The sequence below is a fragment of the Xyrauchen texanus genome, unplaced genomic scaffold (assembly GCF_025860055.1).
Source record: "Xyrauchen texanus isolate HMW12.3.18 unplaced genomic scaffold, RBS_HiC_50CHRs HiC_scaffold_102, whole genome shotgun sequence".
In the NCBI taxonomy this organism is placed as follows: Eukaryota; Metazoa; Chordata; class Actinopteri; order Cypriniformes; family Catostomidae; genus Xyrauchen; species Xyrauchen texanus.
This window is the reverse complement of record NW_026265344.1, coordinates 666-28,334: the sequence shown is the minus strand read 5'-3', so window position 1 is coordinate 28,334 and position 27,669 is coordinate 666. Positions and strand designations below refer to the sequence as shown.

Sequence of the window (27,669 nt, the reverse complement as noted above, 5' to 3'; positions counted from 1 at the left end):
TTGTCTCTTCAGCCCTCTGACTGCACTATGACCCCCATCCTCAGATCCAGTGCTAATTTGGATCAACAGCTTGGCCCGCACTGCTGGGATTGGATTTATCCCCAGAAGAACACACAGACAGACAGATAAGAACAGATATCATTATTCCTGCCAGAGCCTCACCAAGCCAAGAGACCTGATATGCCCACAAGCTAATATAACAAGCAGTGCCAGTGTGTGCGCTTCTGGCCCTGGTAATAGAGAGGCAGTGTGTGGAGAGGATTGGGGTGAAGGGGAAAAACTGCTGGCACGTAGGGTCTCTGACCCTGACACAGGAGCAGGGGGCCCAGCTGTACATGCTTTTCCCCAGTCAAAACCACAAAGTCTAAGGGGGAGAAAGAGGAAGCCAGGGGTTTGTAAAAGGATAAGAGCTGCACAAATCACACTCACAATTGTGCAGGGCCCCACATCACACCAATGTCCCGCGGAGATGGCTAACAGTCAGAGACACTGACAATGAGAAGACAGGGGATCCTGGCGAGACTCTGTAGACACAAACTGAGCTTGTGTTTGAGGACATATTTTTTAATCAGTAAGAACACAAAGAGTACAAGACAGCCAAGCCAAAAAGGTATTTTGAATCATCGTGTTAAAGGGTGAAGGGTGTAATTTCACTCCATCCATCGGTCGGCCAAAGAATTTTCCAACCCAAACTATAGGTTGAGCTAATATTACTACGTCTGGCTCCTCGTATTTATTTTGTTATAGCACCACAGTTGCAGTGTTTACACCACCTATTTTCTTAAAAGTAGTCTGAAAACACACTTTCAGAAATCAAAATGTATGCATTTAAAAACAACTATTTTATAGATACAGCCACCAAAGTTCTCCCACTTAAAAAGATGAGAGGCCTGTAATCATAGGTACACTTCAACTATGAGAGACAAAATGAGAAAAATAAATCCAGAAAATCACATTGTAGGATTTTTAAAGAATTTATTTGCAAATTATGGGGGAAAATAAGTAAATTACAGCCCTCTCTCATCTTTTTAAGTTGGAGAACTTGCACAATTGGTGGCTGACTAAATACTTTTTTGCCCCACTGTATATATTTGAAGTCAAAGAATAATCTCTAATATTCTGGCCCACCTTTGGCTACGCCACTGGTTTACTCTCTATGGGAAGTAAACCTATGAATGGCTTACGTGTCCCTGCACATTAAATTAAGATGTTAAAATACTTTTTTCTATCAAAACCATAACAAGCATCACCTTAAAGCATAGTGATAATCTGCCAAAAGTTACATAAACGATCAGAAATATACATACCAACATGCTAAACTGCAAGGCACTTTTACATGAACATCTATAGAGGAGCGAACCTCAAATGGACAGCTGTCCTGCTCCATTTTCCAGCGCCACAGGAATGTAGACTCATAGTTAGAAGGCAAAAACAGAGACTGACACAGCCAAAGATCTGTTTGTCACCATGCATCCAGCACAGCAGCATGCTTCATGCAGATTAGACAAAAACACTAACGTCCTCAATGCACAGGAGATCTTTTGTTCTTCCTCCACAGATAGCCTTAGGACGAGACATGTGAACTAGAGCTGAAAGGAGTTGGAAATCCTTCTAGATCGATTTATATTTCTGAACATCTCCCACACAGAGGATAAGGACAGGAGATTAAAAGTTAGTCAATATGCTTTTATTTTTATGGCCCATCAATTTCTGTGATGCAAAAAATGCAGATTGAATCGAGTGCAGCACATTTTACAAGCTCAGGATGAAACTAATGACAATTTGGGTTGGGGTGGGTGAAATCCTCAGTGAAAAGTAGTTTTGAACTGGTTAGAGTCAACTGGCTATAATATACAGTTATGAGAAGGAAGTCGCAGAAAATAGAAACCATTTAAAAAATAGAATGCCTGTCCTGGCTGGTGATGACATTCAAATTAACATGGAAAAGATTCCTTTTATCAAGCGTTTCAGCATCACATCGTGTCTAGTGAGGACATAGTATGACAGTGGGAATTAGTTTTCTTTCAGGGTTTCTTTTATTTAATATCTTGTTGATTAAAATACAGTTATCTTAAGAAAAGCGTTTTCTACAATCAGAACGCATTAGAAAATATTTTACACAGAAAGTTCTGTTGTATCCATAGTTCCCTTACAACTCAGTACACTTGACATTGCGTTTACTAACCTAGTTGAAACCTCTCTACTATAACACCAATATTGGCTTCAGTGTTTGAACCCCAACTTTTAGGTGCGAAGTTGTCCGCTATAAAAGCAGGCACACAAACACCATTCATCAAGATGTTCTTCCTTCAAGACAGCGATTCACTTCTCCTCTAGAAACCGTAGCAGTCACAGTCAACTACACGAGTCAGCAGACGGGATCTTGACGGCAACGAGAAGAAAATCCACTCCCCTGCAGTGTTCCGCGAACATCAATTCGCCGGTGAACGGGCTGCTTCAGCATCCGGATTCCCTGCAGCACTTCACATTGAGTTGTGTATCCTTATAAGCAATTGTATACTGTGTGTATATATAAATGTTATCTCCATGCAACACATCTATTCTGATACAGTGTGTGTGACGAGCTCCGGCACTACCCAGGAGCGCACGGCCTCATCTTGTTTGGCGGTTCTGATGCGGCGGATGATGACGATGTCATGTCTCTCGCTGCATCAGGCGAGTGGTCAGTGGATGACGCTACTGCCCCTTCCACCAACAAGGGTGAGGAGTGTGTATGCGCCAAGATGATGCTTCACGTACTTTCAAGGGTGGTCGAAGACCTTGTTATCGAGTGGTCTCCTCCAGAGGAACCTACACAGTCTCACCTTGATGAATGGTTTCTGCAGTCTGGACGCCATCAAGCGACTGTATCCCATAGATCTACCCAGTTCTTCCCTGAAGTTCATAACAAACTGTCAAAATCATGGCACGTGCCCTATTTAGCGATTACATCCTCGCCAATATGGATCAAGGGGAAGAAAAGAGTTGCAAAAAGAGTACAGCGCTCACAAGTGACCCTCACACTATTTCAATAAAGAGCTTTCCCTCTTCAAAGCCTCACATGATGCGCGGCGCACTACATCATGCTATGAACATTAGAGATTGACCAATAATCGGTATCAATGATATTTTTTACCGATATTCACACCGTTACATAATCAGTTATCAGTTTTGTAACATCAGTTTCATGGATCAATGGCGCCATCTTGTGGTTCGCTCGTGAACAGCGCGCAAGAGCATCATTACAGTACTGTCTGCAATGGGATATGTAGACAATGGTGATCCAAGGTCAAGTAACTGGCTTATGTAATTATTTATTGTTTGAATAAATTATTAAATGTTATTCAATGTAACCGACATTAGTGCTCAAGTGAGACATATTAGAGAATTGCTTATGTAGTGAGAAATTGCAAAAGATTAACTCGCACGGTGGCAAGTAAATTGTGCAAAGTCCACAGAGACTGTTCGCTGAGTGCATAATGGCAATAAAATGGGCCAATTTAATTATTTGTCGCATATGCACCTTGTTAATCTCGTAAAGCAGATTGTTCACGTTCGGGCATGTTCCAACTAGCCACCGTATGTAACCCAGCCAGATACGTTTTGTTGAGCATTGAAACTTAGATACTTTTGTTAAGATTCAACTCCCTAATTGTATTTACAAACATTTCTTCACTGTTAATCATAGCATCAGTGTATATTACAGCTCTGTGGAAAATAATTGACTATCTCCGTGACTCCTTTCCAGTACAAGTTGAGTGTCAGCTTGTCAATATTTGTGAGGAAAATACTTTTGGCACAACAAACATGTCTAAGAGGTGCTTTTGTGGTGTTAGGTGACACCAAGCGAGGAGATGTGCATGTAGTTTGTTACTGGACAGGTTGCAGAAATGCTGCAGATTGTAATAACATGGTAAAAATCGCTCCGTCAGTAGGCTAGGTATTTCGTTGCCATATTAACTTGACTGACAAACATTATTCATTATTGCGATGCCATTTCTGATATACGTAATTGCTACGATGTAGTCAAAATGTTTCTCTCTTCTCAGAGTGAGAATGTAAGCCTACTTATTCAGGCAAACTTGTTGGCTGTAGCCTTATAAACAATCCTTAAACCATTTAAAACAGTAGTTTCAAATAGACAATTAATTATATGCAAAGTTTTTAAACGTTTATTTATTTTGTTGTTTGTTAAATTAATAATAATTCTAACTAATAACAAATTGTTATGTTGCACAATTTCAGAAATTCAGACACCTCACTTTGTTAATATTTGTATTAGAAATAAGAGTTGTTTTGTTTAATATAATGGGATGAGTGAAAAAATGAAATGTGTTTTTAATAAAGTCGTTTAAGTCAGTGTTTCCCAACCACTGTGCCATGGAACACTAGTGTGCCCTGAAAGATTGTCAGGTGCGCTGTGGAAAATTATAAAATTCCACAAAATAAATAAATGCATGGAGAAAATAATAAAAAAAACATTTAAAATGTAAAGTATTTCAGGGATCCAAACTAATCACCTTTCTGAGAAATCTGCTTTTTTTGAAAGCACAATCGGTCAAATCGGTTTAAATTCACCAAGAAAACGCTTAGACCCAAACATAATTGAGTCCTTTTATTACTTTCTGCTACCAAAGCTATGCAAGCTTTTTTTCTCTCTTCCAAATACATGTTTTCAATGTTTATTGTGCACACCTCGCGCTTTTTTACGTGGTAAACTCATAAAATCGCCCCTCTGTGACGCTTTCTGCAACTCTTGACGCCAAGTTCAGCCTCCAGAACCAAATTAAAACTGCCACGAGAAGTCATCTGTCCGAGGCAAAGACACAAAATCTAATGACAATTGCCTCAGCATCAGTCTCCCTTGATGTCGTTTGATTACGCACAGGCAAGTTTAAGTCGATGCAGACCAGCAGGAAGGTTTGAGTTCTGTTCAGTTAATTTTTCTTTTGTTCAGATTTTAATCGTATTTGTTTTTTTAAATATTGCATTGTTCATATGTCGTGTTTTAGTGGCCTCCGCTGTCACTGCAGGGGAAAAAAAAACATTCATCTGCTTTGTGTGGCGTCGCTGTTGTTCATCTATTCTCTTCATAAATAAAATGCATAATCTGCTGTATGCTCATCCTGTAAATTCATGATTAAAAATTTAAATGTGAATGAAAATAAAAGCTATTAAATGTCTTATTAAAATGACGGGTAATAATAGATGGAATTTTTACGACCCCGTCCGTCAAAATGACAGATGATGAGAAAGTCTAATGCAAGCACTGTATGTGACTTTTTTTTTTTTTTGCATAGTCAAATTTCAAACATTACAATTAAACACGCTACAAAGATGGAAGTTTAGGAAAAATTTCCTAAGGAAAAATTTAGACGATGGTTAGCATATGTGGGATAGTGGTGTGCCGTAAAATTTTAGTCGTAAAAAGTGTGCAGTGGCAGAAAAAAAGGTTGGGAAACACTGGTTTAAGTTTTACGAGCCAAAATAAACAATCTTCTTCAAAGAACGCAATAGAGGTTGTTTCATATGAATTAATAAGCCTGCTGTCCCACAGCTTGAATGCGTGGCAAGTCCTCACAGGCATGACAGAGCTGGTGTTTACAATGATCAAGCACAATCTGTGGTCCGACCACACGATATGCCGGTGTTGCATGCACAGACTGTGACACACAGCGGGATTATTTACAGACATAATTTCCTCGTTCTGGAGAAGGATGGCAGGCTTCGCCCCATTCTAGTTCGAAGACAATTGAATCAAGCTTGCGACGCACCCATTCAAAATGTTAGCACAGAAACGAATCTGAAGGATGCGTACTTCATGTACCAACTGTACCGCGTTACAGGCGGCATCGAGGAAACTGCACCTCAATCTTAAGTCATTAATGTCAGTCAGTCTCTGGCTCCCTGCACGTTTTCGAAATGTAGCGATGCATCGCTCGCCCAATTGAAAATTAACAGCGTGTGCATTTTGAATTACCTCGGTGATTGTTTATTACCAGCCAATCAGAGGCACTATTGAGCAAACACAGAGATTTGCTGCTTTGCCATATGAAAAATCTGGTCTAAAATGTCAACTGGGTGAAAAGCACACTTTTCCCCCGGTCAACAAATCTCCATTTTTGGGAGTTAATGCATGCGCACCTCATGAACGAGTGCATACAGACTATTCTTCGGAGTCGGTTTCAGTTCAAACTGAAAAAAATATTAGCACTGAAGTTATTTCATTTTCATGTGCATCGCGGTAACTTGCCACTGTCTGGCTGCTCTAGCACCATGGAAAGCAACAGCCTTTTACAAACAAGGTGTTATGCTGGGTCAAGTTTTCAGAAAGTACTGACAACAAATGCATCAACCCAGTTTGGACACCTGGAAACAGGTACAAAATGGCAATGACATGTCACCCGCCTAGATCTACTGGCAGTCTTTCTAGCTTTGAGAGTTTATCATTCCAGTATTGTGAATCACCACATTCTGATTCGTTCAGGCAATACAACAGTAGTGGCCTATATGTCACCATGATGTGCTGGCCCATGTATGGCCGGCAAAATGCAAGTATGCGCTTCCCCCAATGCACCTCCTTCATTCTGTCATCAGCAAAGTCTGAGTGGACATGGAAACAGTTCTGTTAATTGCACCGAAATGGCCAAATCAGTCCTGGTGTCTGGAAATGGCAGAAATAACCCTGAGAAGGGATCTCCTCTCTCAGATGCAATTCTCAATCTGGCATCCCCAGCCCAAGCTGTGGAACCTGCATGTGTGGCCCCTGAACGGAATGCGCTAAACGTGCCAGAACTGATGCATTCAGTTATGAACAGCACTATTTTACAGGCCAGAGATCCATCCACAATACTGAATGGAATGCGAAAATGGAATCCACAATACTGAATGGAATGCTAAAATGGAATGCGTTCACTGATTGGTGTCTTTCACATGGCAAAGACCCAATAAACTGCCCCATTCACAAAATTCTCATTTCTTCAAGGGCGATTAGATGAATGATTCACTCAGTCAATGCTCAAAGTTTATGATTTCATCAAAGTTCCTTAGTTCCCAAATTTGGACCTTACCAAATGTCTGCCCCCTTGATTTGCGTATGCTCTCCATTAAGATCACTTGCTCTGCCTCAGTAAAACAGGTCGGTGACTTAAATGCAGCATCAAGTGACAATTCATGTCTGGAGTTTGGCCCCAGTCTTTCAAAAGTCACTGTCAAACCCAGAAAAGGCTATGTGCCGAAGGGTCGAACCACACCCTTCAGAGTGCAGTTGGTTCACCTCTAAGCCTTCTTCCCTCCTCCATTTAATTCAGATGAGCATTTCTTGCATTTGTTATGTCCTGTTCGGCACTACAGGCATATGTTGAGAGCACCCGCCAGTTCAGACTGTCTGATCAGCTCTTTGTGTGCTATGAAGGATGCACAAAAGGAATATCAGTCTCAAAATAAAGACTCTCTACCTGGATTGTTGATGCGATTGCCCTGGCTTACAAGTCACAGAGTAAGATTTGCCCAATTGGTGTTAAAAGCACACTCAACTCGAGACATAGCCTCCTCATGGGCATGAACGAACGATGTGTCTTTACAAGACACATCTTCCTTTCTTCTCAAAACACATGTAACGTCTCTCTCTACCCAAGACCTCTATGTTCAGAGCGCTTGCTATTTAGTTTGCCAAACATATACTTATTTTACACAACCGTCTGCATTAAAGCATTGTAATTTTCCATAAAGTCACAAGCTCTTTCATTATAAAAAAGAAACTTACAATAATTCATACTCGAGGCTCTGTTGTGCAACACATTATTTGACCGAACATAATTGCAATGCTTTATTGAAAATTTAAATGCTAAACATATTACGTTCATATGATAATTAATTTGATTCGACAATTAAAAAATTGTAACTTAAACAAGCAATAAAACTTTCAAACATTCAAAAAGTCAAGCAGAAATACAGAATGAAAAGATAAAACAGAATTTAAAAACAAAATGTAAAAAATAAATAATTCATAGGACCCAATATTTTGCATTCTCTAATTTCATTTAAAAAAAATTTATTACAAATAATATTATCAGCATAATTTGTGAAAGATTACATTTCTAAATGTTTTACCAGGTAAAACTTACCATGAATTTTCTGATTTTCTAAAAAGTTCTGACAGTATGGGCTCCTGCTGTCATGGACTCCACTGAAGCACAGAAATCTGACTTTTTGTACAGAGTTAACATGGTCAGTGTGGCAAATTTGGTTATTTGATTAGTGTAGTAACAGTGCAGAATCTTAAATATAAAATTTCACGTTGTTACTATTCAAAAACTCTTAGTTTAAATTAGAATCAGATTTTCAATGGTGGACTCAAGACTTTTGAAACCCCACCATATTCTAGGCCAAGCCAAAATCTACTACCTCACTGACCTCAGCATCAACCCAACTCTGTGGGATAAGAGAGAGAATGTGAACCTATAAATCAAAGAGCTAATATAAGATTGTTTTCTCTTTGGTTCACCCCACCATACACATGCAGAGATTTAGCATGTATCAAAACTGTGTAAACATTTACTGTTTGTGTGAATTGAGGGGGAGGCGACCAAAGAAAAATAAACTTCCCATTAGCATTTGAAAGCCACCACAGTAAAGTACATTTCAAATGAAGCATGCAGCTGTCTCAGGGGATGGTGTGTGGCTGGGCATTTTAAATATCTATTTTAAATGTTGAAGAAAGTAAAAAAGAACAAAAAATGTTTTACTTGTAATGTACAATTTCAACACATTTCCAGAAACAACTTCCATTAAAGCATCTATAGTTTAGAATGTGTTCAGACAACAGTGAATCATTTATTACAGAGCTCAAACTTAAACAGTTTTTTCCTCTGTCATGACAGAAATATGGCCTAATATCTCTTCACCTTAAGGAGAGATAAAACATTACATGTAGAACAGTGACTCCTACAGGCACTCAAAGCAGCTGCAGAGAGAGAAATGTCCACTGACCAAAGCCAACTCGAAGTGTGTGAGTTTTAATGGAAAATGCACTTGTTGTGAACCCTCAAATGAGAGAAAAATACCAAACAAAGAATGTTTCAAAAGTCACATCATATCAAAAGGAAAACATCAATTCCTATTTTCATGTCTCTCCTACTTCTATCTGACTGCTGAAGAGAGTTTAGGAGCTCAAGGTAAAAATATTTATCCAAAACAGAAAAGGTGTTGTACAGAAGCCTGGCCAGCACAAGCTCTTTGTGTGAAATCACAGATGTGTTCAGAGACCATGATCACTCTGCAAAGAATGACACTGCATCAATGAGCAGTGCCAACCACTATGTCACCCTTTCTGGCTTTTGTTTCTCTCAGAAACTTCACACAAGAAGAAAGAAAAGCTGGAAACTGCTAGACCCCGTTCACAAGACTTTGAGGAAAGTGTGCACCAAACATTAAAAAAATAAAAAATAAGAGAGCTCCTTGCACTCCACTTCTTATTCAACCCTTCTAGAAAAGATCAGATGCTGAGGAATGACCATATAAGTGCACTTAATGATTAGTATGAAATGGTGATCTGCTATTAGCAAATACATGTCCAACATTTACTAATTGCTGAATATTAGGGCTCGGTATCAATATAGATTTCCCAATTAAATTCGATTCACAAGCTCTCGATTAGATTCAGATTTTGATTAGATTCAATATTGATTCATATGGGTTTATTTCAGTTATAATGTCCCTTTTGCTTACAAAATTATTACCAATATAAAAAATGTCCAACTAATGTTGTTAATTATACAGGGGACCTTCTAACTAGATACACAAGGATAATATTAATTTGACTATTATTATTATTATTATTACTTTCATAATTTTGCTCATATTTTGGAATTTAAAAAAAAAATGAACAAATAAAATTATTCAATCCATAAATAAGATATTATATTTTATATATTATTTTTGTAACATATTTATTGTTAAATTGCATAACTTGTACCATTTACAAGTATTTACACTGATTTGTTGAACACATGCTAAAACCGGTACGGTCTCTTTAACAAAAAATTGCATTTCTGTAAAGTGTCTGTAGAAGAGTGCATGTTAAAGAGAGAGGACTAAAATGGCTTTCTCAGCTATGTGATGCATGATTAGAATTAAATGTTATTTTTCTGTGGTTGTTTTTGATCACAACTTACTGCAAAGAACAGAAAGGGTATTAAAAGAGACAGTACTCAATGACAATTGGGTTGTGTGGATCTCATTTTGGGGACACATTACACAGAACAACTTTTACTCTCAACACACTGTGAAAGGATCTTGCTGCTGAACACTTCATGAATAAATTACACAATTACTGGTGTGTGAAATGTAAACCTGTACCAGCCAGTTGCCAAATACATTCACATAGTGCAAAATTTGGTTGCAAATGAGAGTGATTTCACCTCATTGTAGTAGAAGGTTGTGCACTGAGTGAAAGATCAATCTTGGGATTTAAGAATGGGTATCGATATCCTTCAAATGAAGATTGCAATTTATTTGAAAAACAATACTTTTGGTATAATATTGCTGAAGTTTTAAAATCAGCCGTGAGTGTATGGGGGCTTTAAAAAGTCAACCATGGAATTGCTGAGGTCACGGACAACGCAAGGAATATGGATGTTGCTGTCAGAGGCTGGGCTGGCCCCCCATGTCAGGTGTTTTGCCCACACTTTGAACTTAGCCAGCCAAGCGGGATGCGAGGTGCATTGCTGCCTTCTTTCACCGAAGCTCCACAGTTGCGCTCGCAGCCAAACAAATACTACTGGAGCTTCCAGCGCACAAGTTAATCATTGAAGTCGCTACGCGCTGGAACAGCAATCTGGATATGATCGAACGCCAAGCGGCAGTGACAGCAACTCTCCTGAGCAACGACGTTCGCCGAAAAGTCAGTGACATCGATACTTTGGATGGCTCAGACATCAGTGATGCGGAGGACATGGTGAGGCTTCTAAAGGCACTCAAAACAGCCACCACTGTGCTGTGTGACGAAAAAAATCCAACTGTGTCTCTCATTGTGCCCTTAAAGCATATGATCGAGCATAACATGGCATCCAACAAAAAAGACTCCCTCACACTAAGAACCATGAAGAGAGCTATACTGAACAACCTTTACAACAGATACATTACAGAGTACAACCACCTGCTGGAGTGCACCGCAGTAGACCCCAGATTTCTGGCTCTGCCTAATCTAAAGAAAGACCAGCGCGAGAATGTATTCCACAGACTGAAGGAGAAGGCTGTGCTGATGTTGCAGAACCAGGTATTGCATTTATTTTACTCTGTCTAAATGGATATTTTAATAATTTGTTGATTATTATGGCATATTTTTCTAAAAGATTGCAAGAGTAATGATACAAATGATAACAAATGATATTAAAATCTTGCCTTTATAACAATGTGAAACCCCTGTCATTGTTGTACTTAGAGGAAAAGCAGAAATAAAAATACTAAGTAAAATCTGTGCAGGATGAGGGCATAGAAGGTGCCAGTGGCCACCCTCCTGCAGTAGAGCAGCCTCTTGACCAGACAGACAGAGCAGGAGCAGAGCTGAAACAACCTCCTTCCAAGAAAACAGCATTGGAAGATCTCCTTGGAGGGACTTTAGATGAACCAGTTGCACAGCACATCAGTCAGATTGATGCAGAAATGAATAAGTACAGAGCTGAAACATCCATTTCCATCAATAGCTGTCCACTCAAGTGGTGGAAAGAGAATGCTAGGCTATACCCACTATTATCCAGTATAGCAAAAGCATATCTCTCCACACCAACCACCTCTGTCCCTAGTGAAAGGGTTTTCTCATCAGCAGGGGACATTGTGAATGTGGAGAGATCTCAGCTTCTGCCGGAAAATGTGGATATGCTGATATTTATTTTAAAAATAAAAAAATAAAAACATGTAAAAACAAAATTCTAAAGCTAGGAAAGAGCACAGGCAGAGCCTTAGTTTGTTTATATGAAGATATTAGTTTTATTTGTATTTATTTATTTGATTTGGGATTGGTTTTAAAAATTTCAATTTAGTTTTGTTATTTGACAAATATATTTCAGTTTCACAAAGAAATGTGCAGCATTTTGTCTGAGTGAGAAGTAATACAAGGACACTTTTCATTCATCTTAAATCTAATTTTGTTTAAAAAAAAAAATCATGGGAAAATTGTATTGTGAAACCAGTTTCATGAATCGTATCGCAAGTTGAGCAAATAGTTACATGCCTACTGTAGGGAGTAGCTGTAGCTTTACAGATTTGAGTGTGCAGAGCTGAAATATCAGAGGGTTAATTTTTCACTTTTTTTATTTCTCGCTCATTTGGACACTTTACAGTCAACAATTTGGCCTGGTACTTGGCACTTTATCTCTCTCTCTCCTTATGTGGGCTGTAATGTTGGGCGATTAATCACATTTTATTTTCAATTACAATTTTGGCTTCCAATGGTTATGAAAACAAGATAATCTAGATAAAACAATTATTGTGCTGCATTCCGTTTCACGATGAAACACCCCGGTGTTATATCTTTAAAGCATCCTAAAACGTTTAAAAAAGGAAGCGGGTTATGAAAATAAACTCAGAAGCCAGCATTTCCCTGTGCGGTCAGCACCGCATCGGAGTTGCGTGAAATGATCCGGCTAATGCCCACTCCGGCGCGGGACATTAGTCACTTGCGTGTATTTGCTGCAGTTAGATTATAAAGTGATGGCTCACAATGTAGTGAATCATAATCACGTTCACTGTGTGTATCTTATGAATAATATGGAGATACGCAGCTCTATTAAGAAGAGAAAGTTTGTTTTTTGTGAGGTAAAGGAGGATCGAAGTGAACAAAAGGTTAGTCCTAGCCAATTATATACACTGAAAGAAAATACGTTTGGATTAGTCTTTTTTGGCTTGTTTTCAAAAATAATATCTATAACTAAAAACAAAAAGTAAATTTACTTTAGGGCTATACTGCAGAAGAGAAATCTGAGAATGTTGAATGCAATATTTAATCAGGGCTACTGTATACAGTGCAAAAAGAAAAAACTCATGCAACAGAATTCAATTAAAAACAATGAACTTCACCTCCATATCGGAATATCATTGAGACATATTCAATAGAGTATGAAACACTTCAGCAATATCACATGAGCAAGAGTGTGATATGGCCCTACATGAGCACTGCTGTGATTCGGCCGCAGGCTGAGTGCCGTAGGTAATTACAGCAGAGCTGATGTAGGGCCATATAGCACGTTTGCAAGTATGATATTGCTTATATACAACAGTTCAATGAACAAGTACATTTAAAACAATTTGAAAAATGGAGTACGGTCATAAAAACGCATTTGTGCATGGAACTACTTTCTTACACGACCGATCAGAATCTGCCATTGCTGAAAACAAATCAAAACAAATGATGCGTTAGTAATTCAAAATGTTCAGTTCAGCAATAGTATCATGGCTTGTGCTGTTTCTAACAAGTCAATGGATAAACAAGGATAGACGGATGGATGTGTCTCTCTCTCTCTGTGTGAGAGAGAGAGGAGCGTGTGCGATCACCTGTTGCCACACCCAACCAGAGATGCTTACAGCTTTCTGAAGGTCAGCTTTCTCAGTGGAATATAGACGTCCAAGCAGGGTATTCCTCTCCATTTCAGGGTAGCCTGTGTGCAAATGTCATTCACTATAGAAACAGCGATGTCCTCCTCCATTTTAAACAGTATGTATCCAATGTGGAAACTCAGAGCCGGATTCAATTTACGCCACCAACTGGCTCATATTACACACAAAAATTATCTTTTGCCACCAACAAGCTGGCTAACATATATCATTTCAAAAATAAAGACAGTAACTCCTAACACATATGCACTATGCTTACACTTTAGTTTAGAACAGCACAAACACAAGCGAAGTGATCGACACACAGTGAAGCGTCTGAGTGCTGATGCTGTCACACCATCAGTGCTCATGGAACGTCTCTCGTCCAATCCGATTCGAGGACCGGAACTAACAGTAGTATATTATAGTATAATACGATCACATTACAACATCCACCCTGGTCAAAATACATAACATCCGAATTGTCCCCATTTTTGAGATCATAGATGGGTAACATGTAAAATTTCAAGGACATATTTACCACTAAACTAGAAATGTCCCTGTTTTTCCCATTTCAGAAATCTGGTCACCTTATTAAAACATCAATGATGAAAAAATAACCGGCTATATTTGTGATAGCCTAGGCATAACTCTAATAGCATAACTTATTACAAAGTTCATATTTTTATTCTGCTGTTGAAAGTAATCCAGAGCACGCAATTTTAAAATTCTGTGCTGAACATGCACGTTCCAAAAACAAATCACTTTAATGCGCACCTGAAATAGACAAATGCATTTAAGAATTCCACCAAAATGCCTGTCTTGGTGAGGTAAACAGCAGAGAAAAAGCAGATTTGTATTAAAATGTCGGCCTTGTAAGTAGGGATGCAGCGAACCAATACCTGGATCGGTATCGGTTCCGATACTGACGTTTTTAAACGGATCGGATATCAGTCCGACAAGCCCGATCCAAATCCGATACAGTGTGTTAGTTACTGTCAAGCTCCAAAAACGTCAAAAGTATAATAAAAATACAATTAAAGTAGTTCATATGACTCATGCATTTTATTCAAAGCCACTTGATGTGCGATAGCTCAGTTAATCACAACAGGCTGTGTTTAATAAGTAAGTATTATTTTATATTTTATTGTAATAAAGTATGCACAAGCAGTGCTAATGCGTTAGTGAGTGGTGCTGCTCTGTTGACACACAGAAGCACACGGAGGCCTGGGTGAGTCACTCACGGCTATTTTTAGCCTTCACGTGGTATGCAATATTTGAGCTCTACTCACAAACAGCTCAGATGTAGACATTCAATAGTTCGATCCACTTATAAATGTGCATTTAGAAATGACACTGGAGGTGCATTTTACCAGAATTTGGATAAGCAAATTAAACTGATGTGAACTTGCCTACAAACAGACACATGCAGGACTTCCTGGAGAGTACAGAATGTCAAAATAAAAGTGTGAGGTTCTAAAAAGTGCACGATTTAAATACATTACTGTTGTATTTAAAATTAAGTCAATAATAATAACAACAATTTATTATTTGTATTATTAGTATGTTCACAATTTAAAACTATATTTAAGTTGAATGGGTTCCAAAAAATAACTGTGTGAATGAGAAGGGAGCGGATATCTTACAACTAAACTGAACCAAAAAAGAGAGATCTGAATCCTTTAAAAGTCCAGATACATATTGAAAAATTTAAACTTGAAGAAAGAGAAGGCAAAAATAAAACACTGGTTTCTTTTCTACTGCTGACTTGTACTGGAATTACTGTTAATTTTGCTGCTTCATTACCCAGTATACTTGTTAATAATAAAGTGTTTCTTTAATAAGCTATACACTTATATTGAAATAATGTGTAGTTAGAGGTTTTTGTTTCTTTACAAATTAAAGAGTACTCCAATTAGTTCCAAACAATAATGTAAAGATATTCGAAACAGATTATGCAAAAAAACAACAATGGCATCGGCCGAAACTGACATTTCCAATATCGGATCTGAAGAGGAAAAGTGGTATCGGTGCATCCCTACTTGGAAGTATAAATGTAAGCTAATAGACCTGCTGAAATCTAGTGTGTCATAATAATCAAACAACCAGAAAACACTCACTGCTCTTGACGGAGTAACTTTAGCAGCTTTAAAATGTATTATAATCATAGAGTGAAGACCTGTAGTAGTTTGTTGCATTTCATTCTGAATGTTTACTTGAATACTAACCTACTGCTGTTAAAAAAAAAAAACCATTTTAAAAGCACTGAATTTTCATAATTTGTATTTTTTTGTACTATTGATTTTAATTATTTCTATTAATTTCTGTTTTTTGTTATTTTATTACTGACTGTTTACTAGGGGTGTAATGGTTCAAATTGATCTCACTTCGTTTGTATCACGATTTTAGGGTCACGGTTTTGGTACGGTTCATTATGTTATGTTCAGGGAAAAACAATATTACTGCCAAATCCATATATAAATCCAATATAATAAAAATATTCTATTTGGTAACAGACACTTCAAGAGATTTGCCCTCACTACAAATCACCATGGTTTTGCTACAGTAGCCATAGGTTAAACATTGTACTTGTAGTAAAATCATAGTAAAAACAAAATGAACATGGTTAGTCATGGTTAGTTACAATACTATAGTAAAATCAGGGTTACTATACAGTTACTACAGTATTACTACATAAAACCATGGTGACAACAGTCATTGTTACTACAATATTACTGCAGTAAAACCATGATTAATTTTCATTAAGGTCCTTAACTAAAAAAAAAAAACAATTACCAACTCAACATTTTAATTATTAGTTTGCATTATTACACTACATGCAGCAACAAAGTGCATTTCAAACTCAACGTATATTTAATGTTTTGAATCTGTACATCAATATAGAAGAAATAAACTTGCTATTAAAATTAATATGAGAATGATTAAAATACTCTAGTTACAACATCCATACTCGGAAATCCCACATCATCATCAATGGAGTAAGGGCAACATAACTTTGGCAATGAACAAAGCATTTTGTTCTTGTTTAAAGTCTGTCCGAACTAGCACAGAGTGCCCGTTTAAAGTGAAAGGGAGAGTGTGTGCAGTTTCGGGCTCCCCTGCGGCTCTGTGTGCACCGCACGCTACATATCCTCAGGTGATGTCAATGTAAATAGCTAATCAAATATCGATGTATTCCCAGTATACGGCACTCACCTCAAGCAATGTCTGCAAACAGTGCCCGTTTTGTAAATGTTTTGACCATCGCTTTTGCAATTGACTGCATAAAGAAAAGGTTCCCAGAAAGGAGACTTAATTGACGAAATGGCGTCTCTCTTGTGGCTTGTTCTCGCTTGCCATATTGCCAACTAACATATGCAGAACTGTGATGTCATCAACCGATTTAACATACTAACCATTAATAGGACAGCTTCTCTCTGTAGAAAGTTGACCCACGTGAAACATGGGTGGAGTGTATCTACAGAGCCATACAGCTGCATTAACGGAGTTTACAACTGCGCATGTCTATTTAGCACCTTATTTTCTTCGCCAAACTATATGATCCAGATGCGTTATTAAACTACAGATGAACCACAGAGCAAATGCTTGCTTAATTGAGCAGTTTTAGCAGAGACCTGCTGCATCATCCTAGGGCTGTGCGGGGACACTAATTAAATCCAAATGTGCCACAGGCTGCCTGGATCATATCATGAAAGGTTTTTCCATCTCTTTTGGGACTTCTGGCCTTTCTCATACTTGAAATTCAATAAACTACTATCCATTAGAGAAAGATATTACCAAACACAAACAAATTTATTGTTTCTAAAGCATACATTTTCATCAGAATTTTTAACTCAACTGCTTAACTACTCTACCAAGATCACGCAATAAAGATTTACTCAATCTCAGCCTTCTCTTATGAAAAGAAGTGATTGTGGCATAGGGCTGGGTGATAAAATGAAACGGATACTTTTTTCAAAATTCAATACTGATAATTGTTTTTGCCTATGCTCTGCATCAAGATGATCGGATCAGGTACACGTTGCTAAATATGCAAGCAGTTTGGCAAAATTCAACATACAGCTAGCAAACCAAATCAGTCATGAAATAAGCCAGTTAGGAAGTATTAGCAGGTTAGCGGCTACATAAGCCCTGTGGTCATGGAAACCGGCAATAAGGCTAGATAGCCACTAGCCATCTATCCGCTAATATGATATCGTTGAACAAGACAACACTGACAATGCAAAACTGCTATTGACTGAACAAAGCAACTCAGACATAAACACCCTTTGCCTTTATTTATATGCTAAAAAAGTTAACGATTTTTCATGATGCAAAGCGGTGTCACAGGCAAGAAAGTGTTTCTTCTTGTGATGTTTATTTGTGGTTGGCAATCCAACTTATGGTGTATAATATTATCACCACCTACTGAGCTGGACTGTGGAGCACCACAAAAAAAAAAAAAAAAAGTATTTCAGTGGAGTCACACATCTGCTGAAGTCAGATGATGAAATTGGAAAGATTTCATACACCTTATGTACAATTAAATCCTAAACAGAGTACACTTGGGTAGATTACCCATATGAATATGGGATAAGGGTAGGATACCAATTACAGATATGGTGGCAGTTCTAAGGGTTAAATGTCCACTGTATGGTGCTAAAAGAGTTAAATGTTCTCCCAAACAAATTATGTTTTTAGCGTTAATGCTCCATCAAGTTATAAAATCAACAAAACCAACACCTAAAACCCAAACGATAGTGTCATAAAGAGCAAATGTGAGACATAGAAGCAACCACATAACTTTGTGAGGATTTGTCACTTTCGTTTTGCACGTTGACTCGCATGCTTTTTACTCGTACCCTGGTCCTTCACATTGCAAGTGAGTTACAATTTGATCACACTCAAAAAAAACTTTGAAATTAAGTTAATTATGTAATGCAAATGTTAAAAAGTCAAGAGCTCTAGTAACAGTCTTATGGTGTCATAAGATTCCTGTGTGAGGAAGAGGGTGAAAATGGTTAAGAACTGATAATCTGCCCCTTTACTTGTGACCTGTGTGAAAGGGAATTTAAAAAAAAAAAAAAAAAAAAAAAACTGTAAAGACTCACCAAGAAACAGACACGATATGAAGGAGCCACAAACATTTTTTTTCCAAAAATGAAAGTATAGTAATTTGATTATTTGAGACCAGGTTGAACAATCTACCATTAATTTTTAACAGCTGTATTTACTAAATGGATCAATTCCAGGCTTACAATTGTTAACACAAAAACCCAAGCGCAAAGTGTTTTTTAAAGACAACAAGATACATTTTGTTCACTAAAGGGTGCCATAAACAGTGTAAAAGCTGAAAATGAAATGGTGTCTATTTTTATGAACATTTAATGAACTCCAGATCTGGAAAGACACACCCACCAGCTGCGTGCATATGTCACAAAACAACAAGCCCCATAGCTAGACTACAATTTTTCAGTTTTCTCAAACTCTCACCATAACAACTCTGCCAGAGGGGAGAGGAAAATCATCAGAGACACATTTATCTTTCATATGTAAATGTGGAATCTGACAAGGGAGACAGCTTGGACCAATAACACCAATAAGAAACAGATGTTTAGTATTGGAAGTGCTTGATACAAATAAACAGAGAAAAAAACCTAAGCTTCAGGAACAGCGGTCAACAAATGTAATTCAGAAAATTAATTCACTCTGAAGTTTTGCTCATAGAGATATAAATATGCAGTGGTTAACCTTGACAGAGAGCTTAAAAAAAAAAAAAAAAAAAGTGTAGTTAAAATATAAAGATAGAGTGAAAGCAAGTCAAAGATTTAAGAAAAAAAAAAAAAAAGTGTTACAAACCCTTTTCCACTGACATGGTTCAGGGTCCGGTTCCTGGGCCGGCATAAATTCTTGAATCGTTCAGTGGATTTGAACCAACGAAAAGGCAGTTTCATTACATCTTCAATATTTAACAACAGCAACAAAACAAACTAAAACTTTGGACATCAAAAGCCTTCAGCAGTGGTCCACTGCTATTTAGAGAGCTTTCAAAGAGAAAGAAAAAAAAAAGAAAAAAAAAAGAAAAAAATGGGGGTGTGAGGGGGTGGAAAGGGTACTAGGAGAAAGATTATAAACATTACCAAATCGGATGATTGACCAAATCATTAACCAAATTAGAAAAAGCCTTCATCTGCCAAAATCAAGGACAATGCATCTACGTGCACAGTGGATATAAAGAGTCTACACACCCCTGTTAAAATGCCAGGATCTTGTGATGTAAAAGAATGAGACAAAGATAAATCATGTCAGAACTTTTTCCACCTTTAATATGACCTATAACTTGAACAATTCAATTGAAAAACAAACTGAAATCTTTGAGGTAAGAAAAGAAAAAAACAACAACACACACACACACACACCTGGTTGCATAACACACACACACACACACCTGGTTACATAACATTTGTAGAGAGCAAGAGCGGTAAGAATTGACACAAGTGGGACATTATCTCGAACAGCTGTTTTGTGTTGCAGTGAGAGCAATAAAAGGGCAGTCCAGACAACCGGACGAGAGAGAGAGGAGTGACACACGCCTGAATGAAGAACAAAGAATAACTTCTACAGAAGTATATCGAGCCCTTTAAGTTGTCACGTAAAACTACCACATAACCATCATGTCACCATTTGGTACTCAAATCAGTGGAAAAGTGAGCTGGTTTGCGATAGGCTCCAGATTCCCCCTCCAGAACCAGCAGAGCACAGGCTCTGGCATGAGTACTAGTTTCATTTCTGTGGAAAATGGTTGTGTCTGTCGAAGTTTTCTATAAATGCTTCTTTACTTGGTGTTGTAGCTAAATATTACTTAAATGATCTTGTCCTGGACTCACTCAATTCATGGTCAAGCCATGATTTTGTAATGCGGTCTCAACTTATTGGATGGAGCACTTTGATCACAAGAGCAGTAAACCCATATGCGGTATAACAAAACCTGCCCTAGAATCATGGTTTACCATTACAAAGAGCAAGTATAGCAGATCCTTACAACTGCAGTGCACAAAACTCATGGTTTTTAACAACAACAAAATCTGCAAGAAAATGCTAAACAAACCTGGTTAAATCATAGATAATGATAGGTTAACAAAGACTAAAGTTCAACCTTAAAGAAATAGTTCACCCAAAAATGAAAATTCTCATAATTTATTCACCTCCATGCCATCACAGATGTGCATGACTTTCTTTGTTCAGCAGAAAACACACAAAAGACTTTTAGAAGATTGTCTCTGTTGGTCCATATAATGCAAGTGAATGGTGATCAGATGGAAACAAAACATAAGTAGTCCATACGACTCCAGTGATTAAATCCATATTTAATGTTCGAATAGGTGTGGATGAGAACCAGATTTTATAATATTGAAATCCTTTTTTACTTTTACATCTAAAGTCACATGAGGTGCCCTTCTAGTTTCACTTTCACATCTGTTCTGTTTCTCTCTCACACACACCTATCAATTCGCTTCTGAAGGAAGGATATGGACTGAACCACTTGAGTCGTATGTATTACTATTATGATTCCTTTAAGTGATTTTTGGAGCTACAAAAGGTCTGATCACAATTCACTTACATTGTATGGACCTACAGAGCTGAGATATTATTAATTTGTGTTCTGCAGAAGAAAGAAAGTTTTGCACATCTGGGATGGCATGAGGGTGAGTAAATGATAAGAATGAAAATTTTTGGGTGAAATATCCCTTTTAGACAGCAACACCAAGTCCACATAAAAAGCCATATGCCCAGTTTATCGGAGTGTAGAGAAGGTGGATAGTCTTATGAAAGTTGCGATCTTTTTTTCTGCGTGAAAGTATCTTGATAATGTCAGCATTGATTCAATGCTGATTCAATGCTAATTCAATGGATCAGATCTGTTGACCTCACTCAAAGATGCGGCTCCAAGTAACATTCTTTCCTATGAGGAGTTTCTGTTTTTCTCATTGCCATAAGCTAGATTCTGTGTGTTTTGATCACTATTCAACCTGAAGTGCGCTTACTGGACAATCGAAATACAAAGTTGTAGTGCACCTCAATTTCAACAGATCTGATTGGGGATTCCTCAAATAGCCTCACCAGACACTCCATGCACACATATTCAGAACATAAATTCAGATCAAGATTATATGTACAGCCTTATAAATACAAAACTACAGCAACACTGAAATTGAGAAATATAGCTTAAACATATTTAGATTTTTTAGTCAAATGTGTGTTGGACATACAGTACATGCACGTTAATGCACTGAGAGAGTTGGGGAATAACAAAATACATGTAATGGGATTATGTATTTAAAATACAAAATTTAAGTGACTTTATTCCACTAGAGTTACAAATTAAATCATTGGTAATTAGAATATAGTTACATTCACAAAGTATTTTGATTACTGAAGAGAATACTTTACATTTTATTGTAATTTGTTTCATTTTATATTGTGTCCTTTTAGAAGATAAGCATTTATACATATATCATGCAATCTAAAGTTAATTTGAACAGCGTTGAAACACTTTCTTTTGATGCGTTACAATTATGCTGATACGAGCAGACAGAGAAGTACATTTGGAGCGGAAGAAATAAACCTTGTGTAAATTGTCAGATTTTCGCCAAGATAAAAAGCTATTTCTATCCAGTTTACCAGACATGTTTCCTAGTAAGACCTTTGATATTTGGGCAAAAGTAATTTTCTTGATATTTGTTTGATTGTTTTCCTGTAAAAATATCTAAAAATCCTTAAAACAAGATCAATTTGATTGATCTGGTTTAGAAACAACACTGCATAAGATATTTAGGTTTTTCAGAGAATGTATTTGTAACGTGTATTTTGTCTTACTGTACTGGCAGAGTTTTTATAGTCAAAACAAGTGAAAAAAAAAATAAAAATCTACCAGTGCTGAAGAAGTAATCCAAAGTATTTAGAATACGTTACTGACCTTGAGTAATCTAACAAAATATGTTACAAATGACATTATACATAATGTATTCTGTAATCTGTAGTGGAATACATTTCAAAAGTAACCCTCCCAACCATGTGTACTAATTAGATGAGTACATTAATCTGAGCATAGTTGAGCCAAACCCATCCGTCACAGGACAGATCAAAGTCAGGACTTGATTTTGCTCATAACCCAACATGACAAAATGTGTTACTGTGTTTTGCCTTTGCATGGCACTGTAGGCATCTAGCACTCATACCTAGCCAGACAGACAGCAAGCAAGCATTGAAAAAGCAAAAGTGACTTACTCTCTGGTGGTCTTTTGGGGATTTCATGCACTGACGGAGGGGTTTTATATTCAGTGAAGGTAGGAGTGACGCTGGCTGCTGAGGTGAAGCTATTCTCTGACTCCCTGGCAGGAGAAGGTGTGTCCAGCTGTCTGTTAATATGCATCTCAGGCCGTCGAGGTGGAGCGGAGATCTCAAGCGGGCTGGGTGGCTCCACTCTCTTCTGGGACAGCTCAGGGATCCGGGACACAGGTGCTGGTGGGTCAGCTCTCCTGGGGGGTGTTGGAGGTTCCTGGGGTCTGCTGGAGGTACCCTCAGCCCTTCTGTGAACCGGTGGATCTGTGGCTTTGCTTTGGAGCGAGACCTCAGGTCTTCTTAAACCAAAGCGTGCAATACCAGGACTGGGCGAGCTGTCCACCTGCTTAGACGAGATGTCAACAGAGATCTCTGTCCTGCGTGACGCGGTCTCTAGGACGCGGCCACCGGTTAACTCCATGCGCCGCAGGCCCGACTTTGGAGAACGCTGGTTGGAGGAGGAATCTGAAGCGTGCCTGGAGGTGGACTCTGAGTTGCGGGAGCTCATGTCATGGAAGCGACTGCTGGTTGAATAGGTGGAGCGTAGAGAGTTGGCTGTTCTGCGGGAGAGAGGGGAAGGGTTTGTAGATGCGTCCTCCTCCACTTCAAATGACCGCTTAAGTGCTGTAAACAAATATAAATACACTTATTTTGATTACATTCGGGCAACTTTTAGTGCTTTTTAACTTAAAATAGAACCAAATAGATAAATAAACAAACATATGTATAGCTAAATTAATAACTAAACAAAATAAACACTCAAATAGATTCCGTCTAGATTTATACTAACTATTGAAAATGAAATTCAGAAAAGGTTAAGGCCATCTAAACGTTCTAATCACACAAATAAAAGAGAATATAAATTAAAGACTTAAACGACTAGCATCAACAGCAAATATGTATTAAAATACGCTGTCTACCGGTTTAAAAACGTAAACAACGTTTGCGCCAGAAGACATTGAGTGCAGCAAGGCGCCCAAAACAAAGTTGCTGTTGCAGAGTGGCGGGGAAATCAAACCTAAAAGAGGTTTGGGTAAAATAATCACGGTTTTTGGATTTCTATATTTCAAAATAGACCTACCTGATTTCACGCGCTTCAAATGTTTCGTGAACATGGCAGTTTAAGAGCGCTCGCGACTGAATGGACGACGCCACCTGAATCGCGCGAGATCAACGAGACTTAAGAGAACACCATAATAATCATTAATTCAATCAATCAAGGCTTTCATCAGCTTGTGTCTACGCTACGGTTCGTGTTTTAAACATTTTATAGCGATAGCCTACACGTCATGAAGATCAAGAGTCATTACGGCGATCCAAAAATATAAATACAATATAAAAATATAATTCTGCTCCCAGAGGCTACATTTTTATACTCAGAATGATTCTAATTAGGCATACACCCACTGGTTTGACGTAATTTACCATGTGTGATATTCAAAAACGGAGTATGAAAATACTCATATCAGCAGTCCATCCATAAAATGAGATTATCGTGGGAAACCTTGTGTTGTTTTTAATATTGATAAACATTGAAAAAAAAAACATATTTTAGCTGATGCCAATTATATTAATCATCACATAAATAATATCATGCTCTTTAAAAGCGGAAAAGAGATATAAAGTTGTGGCTTTTGCATCAAGACATTTATCTGAACTAATCTCCAGGAAATTTCTCGACACTCAATACACAGCATTCATAATAATGGCAAACATCAGAGCAATACCTTTAAGTTCTGAGCTGATGGTTGGCAATTTACCCAGTTGGTCTGGAAAAACATTAAACCACGCATTAAACCACTCTTTACAATGGCATGGCCAGTTGGCACTATTTGTTAAAGCCTCCCTAAATTTCTAAGCTGGTGCTTGCAAAATAATTCAAGTGTGTAGCTAAAGTATTTTCCAAGTTGCTATAACATATGGTTTTCCAGAAAGTCAAACCCGGGTACTGTTTCATGACTGAAACAGCAGTTTGGCTTATTGTTTGACTATAGAATTTGGCACAAACTTGGTTGCTTGGTGCCCATTGCACATTAGCCAAAATAAACAGCATAATCTACATTCTGGAACCTTACATTTGCATCTCACTAGCTACTCTGAAAATTCATAGTTTACACTTTGGATCTCTGGAGTCAATAACCTCCTAGTCCTGGATGGATTCAAAAGGCATGTGCTTTTTCGTCATACAAAATCCAAATTCACAGCTAGATCTCAGTTCCTTGTGGGAGTGGATCAGTGTTTGAAGTTCTGTTGGTAGCCTTATTCATGAGAAATAAAGATAGCTGTTCGTGATTAGATATAAAGCCAGCTAAAGGACAAAAACACTGAAATTAAAAGTGCATCACTGGATGCTTAGACCAGTATTTCCTAAACGTATTCATCTCATGTACTCCAGCAGCCCCTTTAGTAATGCACAAGAACACTTTATCGACACCCAACCAGAAATGTGATTCATTTAACACACATAATACTGGATAGCATTTAGCATTACCATTAATGTTATTACAATTGTCATTATTTTATAATTCACCTTTAAACAAAACCAACCAATGATGTGCTTGAAAAAACAGATTCACCAATTAAGTTTATCAAAGTGTTTTCTTTTCCACAGCATTTATTTATTTATTTGAAAATTGAGAAACATAGAATTTATTATTTTCTAACTGCATTGTGGCAGTACAAACAAAAAAATGTGCTTACATATTCCATTTTATTTTCATACAGTAAAATTTTATTTTTTATAAAACAAACTTTAATGTGGCCTGCTTCCTTAACTGTACTGTCTGATCAAAGTGTCAGGATCCTTAAAGCAATAGTTCACCCATAAAATGAAAATTTGCTCTTAATTTACTCGCCCTTTTACCATCCCAGATGTGTATGACTTACTTTCTTCTGCAGAACACAAATTAAGAGTTTTAGAAGAATATTTCAGCTCTGAAGGTCCATAAAATGCAAGTGAATGGGTGTCACATTTTTGAAGCTCCAAAAGCACATTCAGCATCATAAAAGTAATCCGTTCAACTCCAGTGGATAAATTAATTTCTTCTGAAGTGAAACGCTAGGTAAGAAACGGATCAATATTGAATGTCAAGCGAGAGAAGCATAGAGAATCATACACAGATGCCTCATTCGGCTGGTTTCAATACGTCAAGTGCGGCGCCATCTTGGAACAGTTTAAGTAAAAAAAGAAATTAAATTGATTTATTTCTAACACACACCAAGTGTTTCGCTTCAGAAGACATTAATTAGACAACTGGAATGTATTATTATGAATTATTTTTATGATGGCTATATGTACTGGCAAGAACTGGCAGATTAAAGTCAGTTGTTTGGGAATCAGACAACACTGGTCAAGCCGTGTGTTTCACGGTCACACTGTAGACTCAAAAGTACCAGGTCATTGAAGTGAATTGTTTTGGGTTGCGCTACACTGGTCACGCTGTGTGTTTCACACCGTACATTCAAAAGAATCAGCTCATAAGAGTCAATCGTCCGGAAATTGCACTACACTGGTTGCACTGAGTCTATTAGTAGGTTATCGCCAGAAAAATCCAGGTTCAAGAACCATTCATTTAACCAAAAGTCATGAAAATCATATGGATTCGTAATTGTAAAAAAAAATAGAACCGGTTCTGAGCAAGAACTGGTTCGCGGTTCCCTGCTCTACTGAAGACTGGCCACTTCTTTTATTAAAACATTGTGAAAACTTAAAAATGCATGAAAAAAGATGGCTGCAACATTGTAGTTTGTGATCACCAGTAGAGGCATCAACAGGTATACTACCACCACGGACATAAACAATTCTTCAAATAATTTTATTTTCAATAATTTCTGGTCAATGGAATATCATATATTGACGGACTGCAGAAGTTTCCCAAAAGTTTTCAAGGACCAGGTTCTGTATGTGCATGCATACTTGGGACACAGCATTTGGTTGAGGCTCTTCTTTCACAGGTGTCTGTTAAGAGCAGGTGGGAATTTCAGATCTTTCAGTAGGAGAGGCCCAGTGGTTCTCAGGACCTACATACTTTCATACAGGTGTTCATATGGAGGTCAGCCTTCCACGTCATCCAAGTCAGCATTATGCTTATCATAACACAGCAGAACTTCAACACACACAGATCAAGTTTCTTCCAACACACAGGAAAACTGATTTGGCCCCAGGTCAGCAGGAAAGGATGGAAGCTGATGGAAACCAATGATCCTGCTGTACAGTACCTCCCATTTGAATAGGGAAAAGAGGCCAGCCAGGCTTTTGATGATTTCTTTTTCATTTTTATTTATTTTTTTGTGCAGCCAAGTGATGTGTTTTTTTCTCTCTCTCTCTCTCTCTCTTTTCAAACAAGACTGGTGTTATGATTGGATATCCAATGCAGTATATTTTTGTTTTGAACTGTTGTGCTTTCTCATGAGCCACAGAAGTGAATTACCATTTTTCTCATGACTCATCTTCAGAGGGGGGTTTTCTTTTTAGCTGTGTCATGATGATGTCATTTCCTGAGAGGAGCATGATGATTTGTGGCTGAATTAATATGGAATCTTTCTGAAAGGAAAAACCCAGGCAGACCTACATGCTCTGCATAACTATCTAGGGCAATGTCTGCAATGCGTACATGTGCCAGACACAAGTTTAGCAACAACATTTTCTGAGCAATCCACACACACACACACGCACGCACTCATGCACGCACACACACACACACACACACACACAAACAAAGTCACTAGGGTAGGATT

The 27,669-nt window shown here is 37.8% G+C and overlaps 1 protein-coding gene across 1 annotated transcript in view; it reads right to left on the bottom strand.

The window, feature by feature from the left end:
• The window catches only part of LOC127641541 (septin-9-like), a gene marked incomplete at its 5' end in the record, with an annotated part of 68,790 nt that extends 45,213 nt beyond the window's left edge, over positions 1-23,577 (bottom strand). The window contains one exon of the mRNA XM_052124567.1: positions 22,879-23,577. Within this exon, the coding sequence (XP_051980527.1) occupies positions 22,879-23,577 (699 nt within the window). The remainder of the gene's footprint in view (positions 1-22,878) is intronic.
• Positions 23,578-27,669: the final 4,092 nt, after the last annotated feature.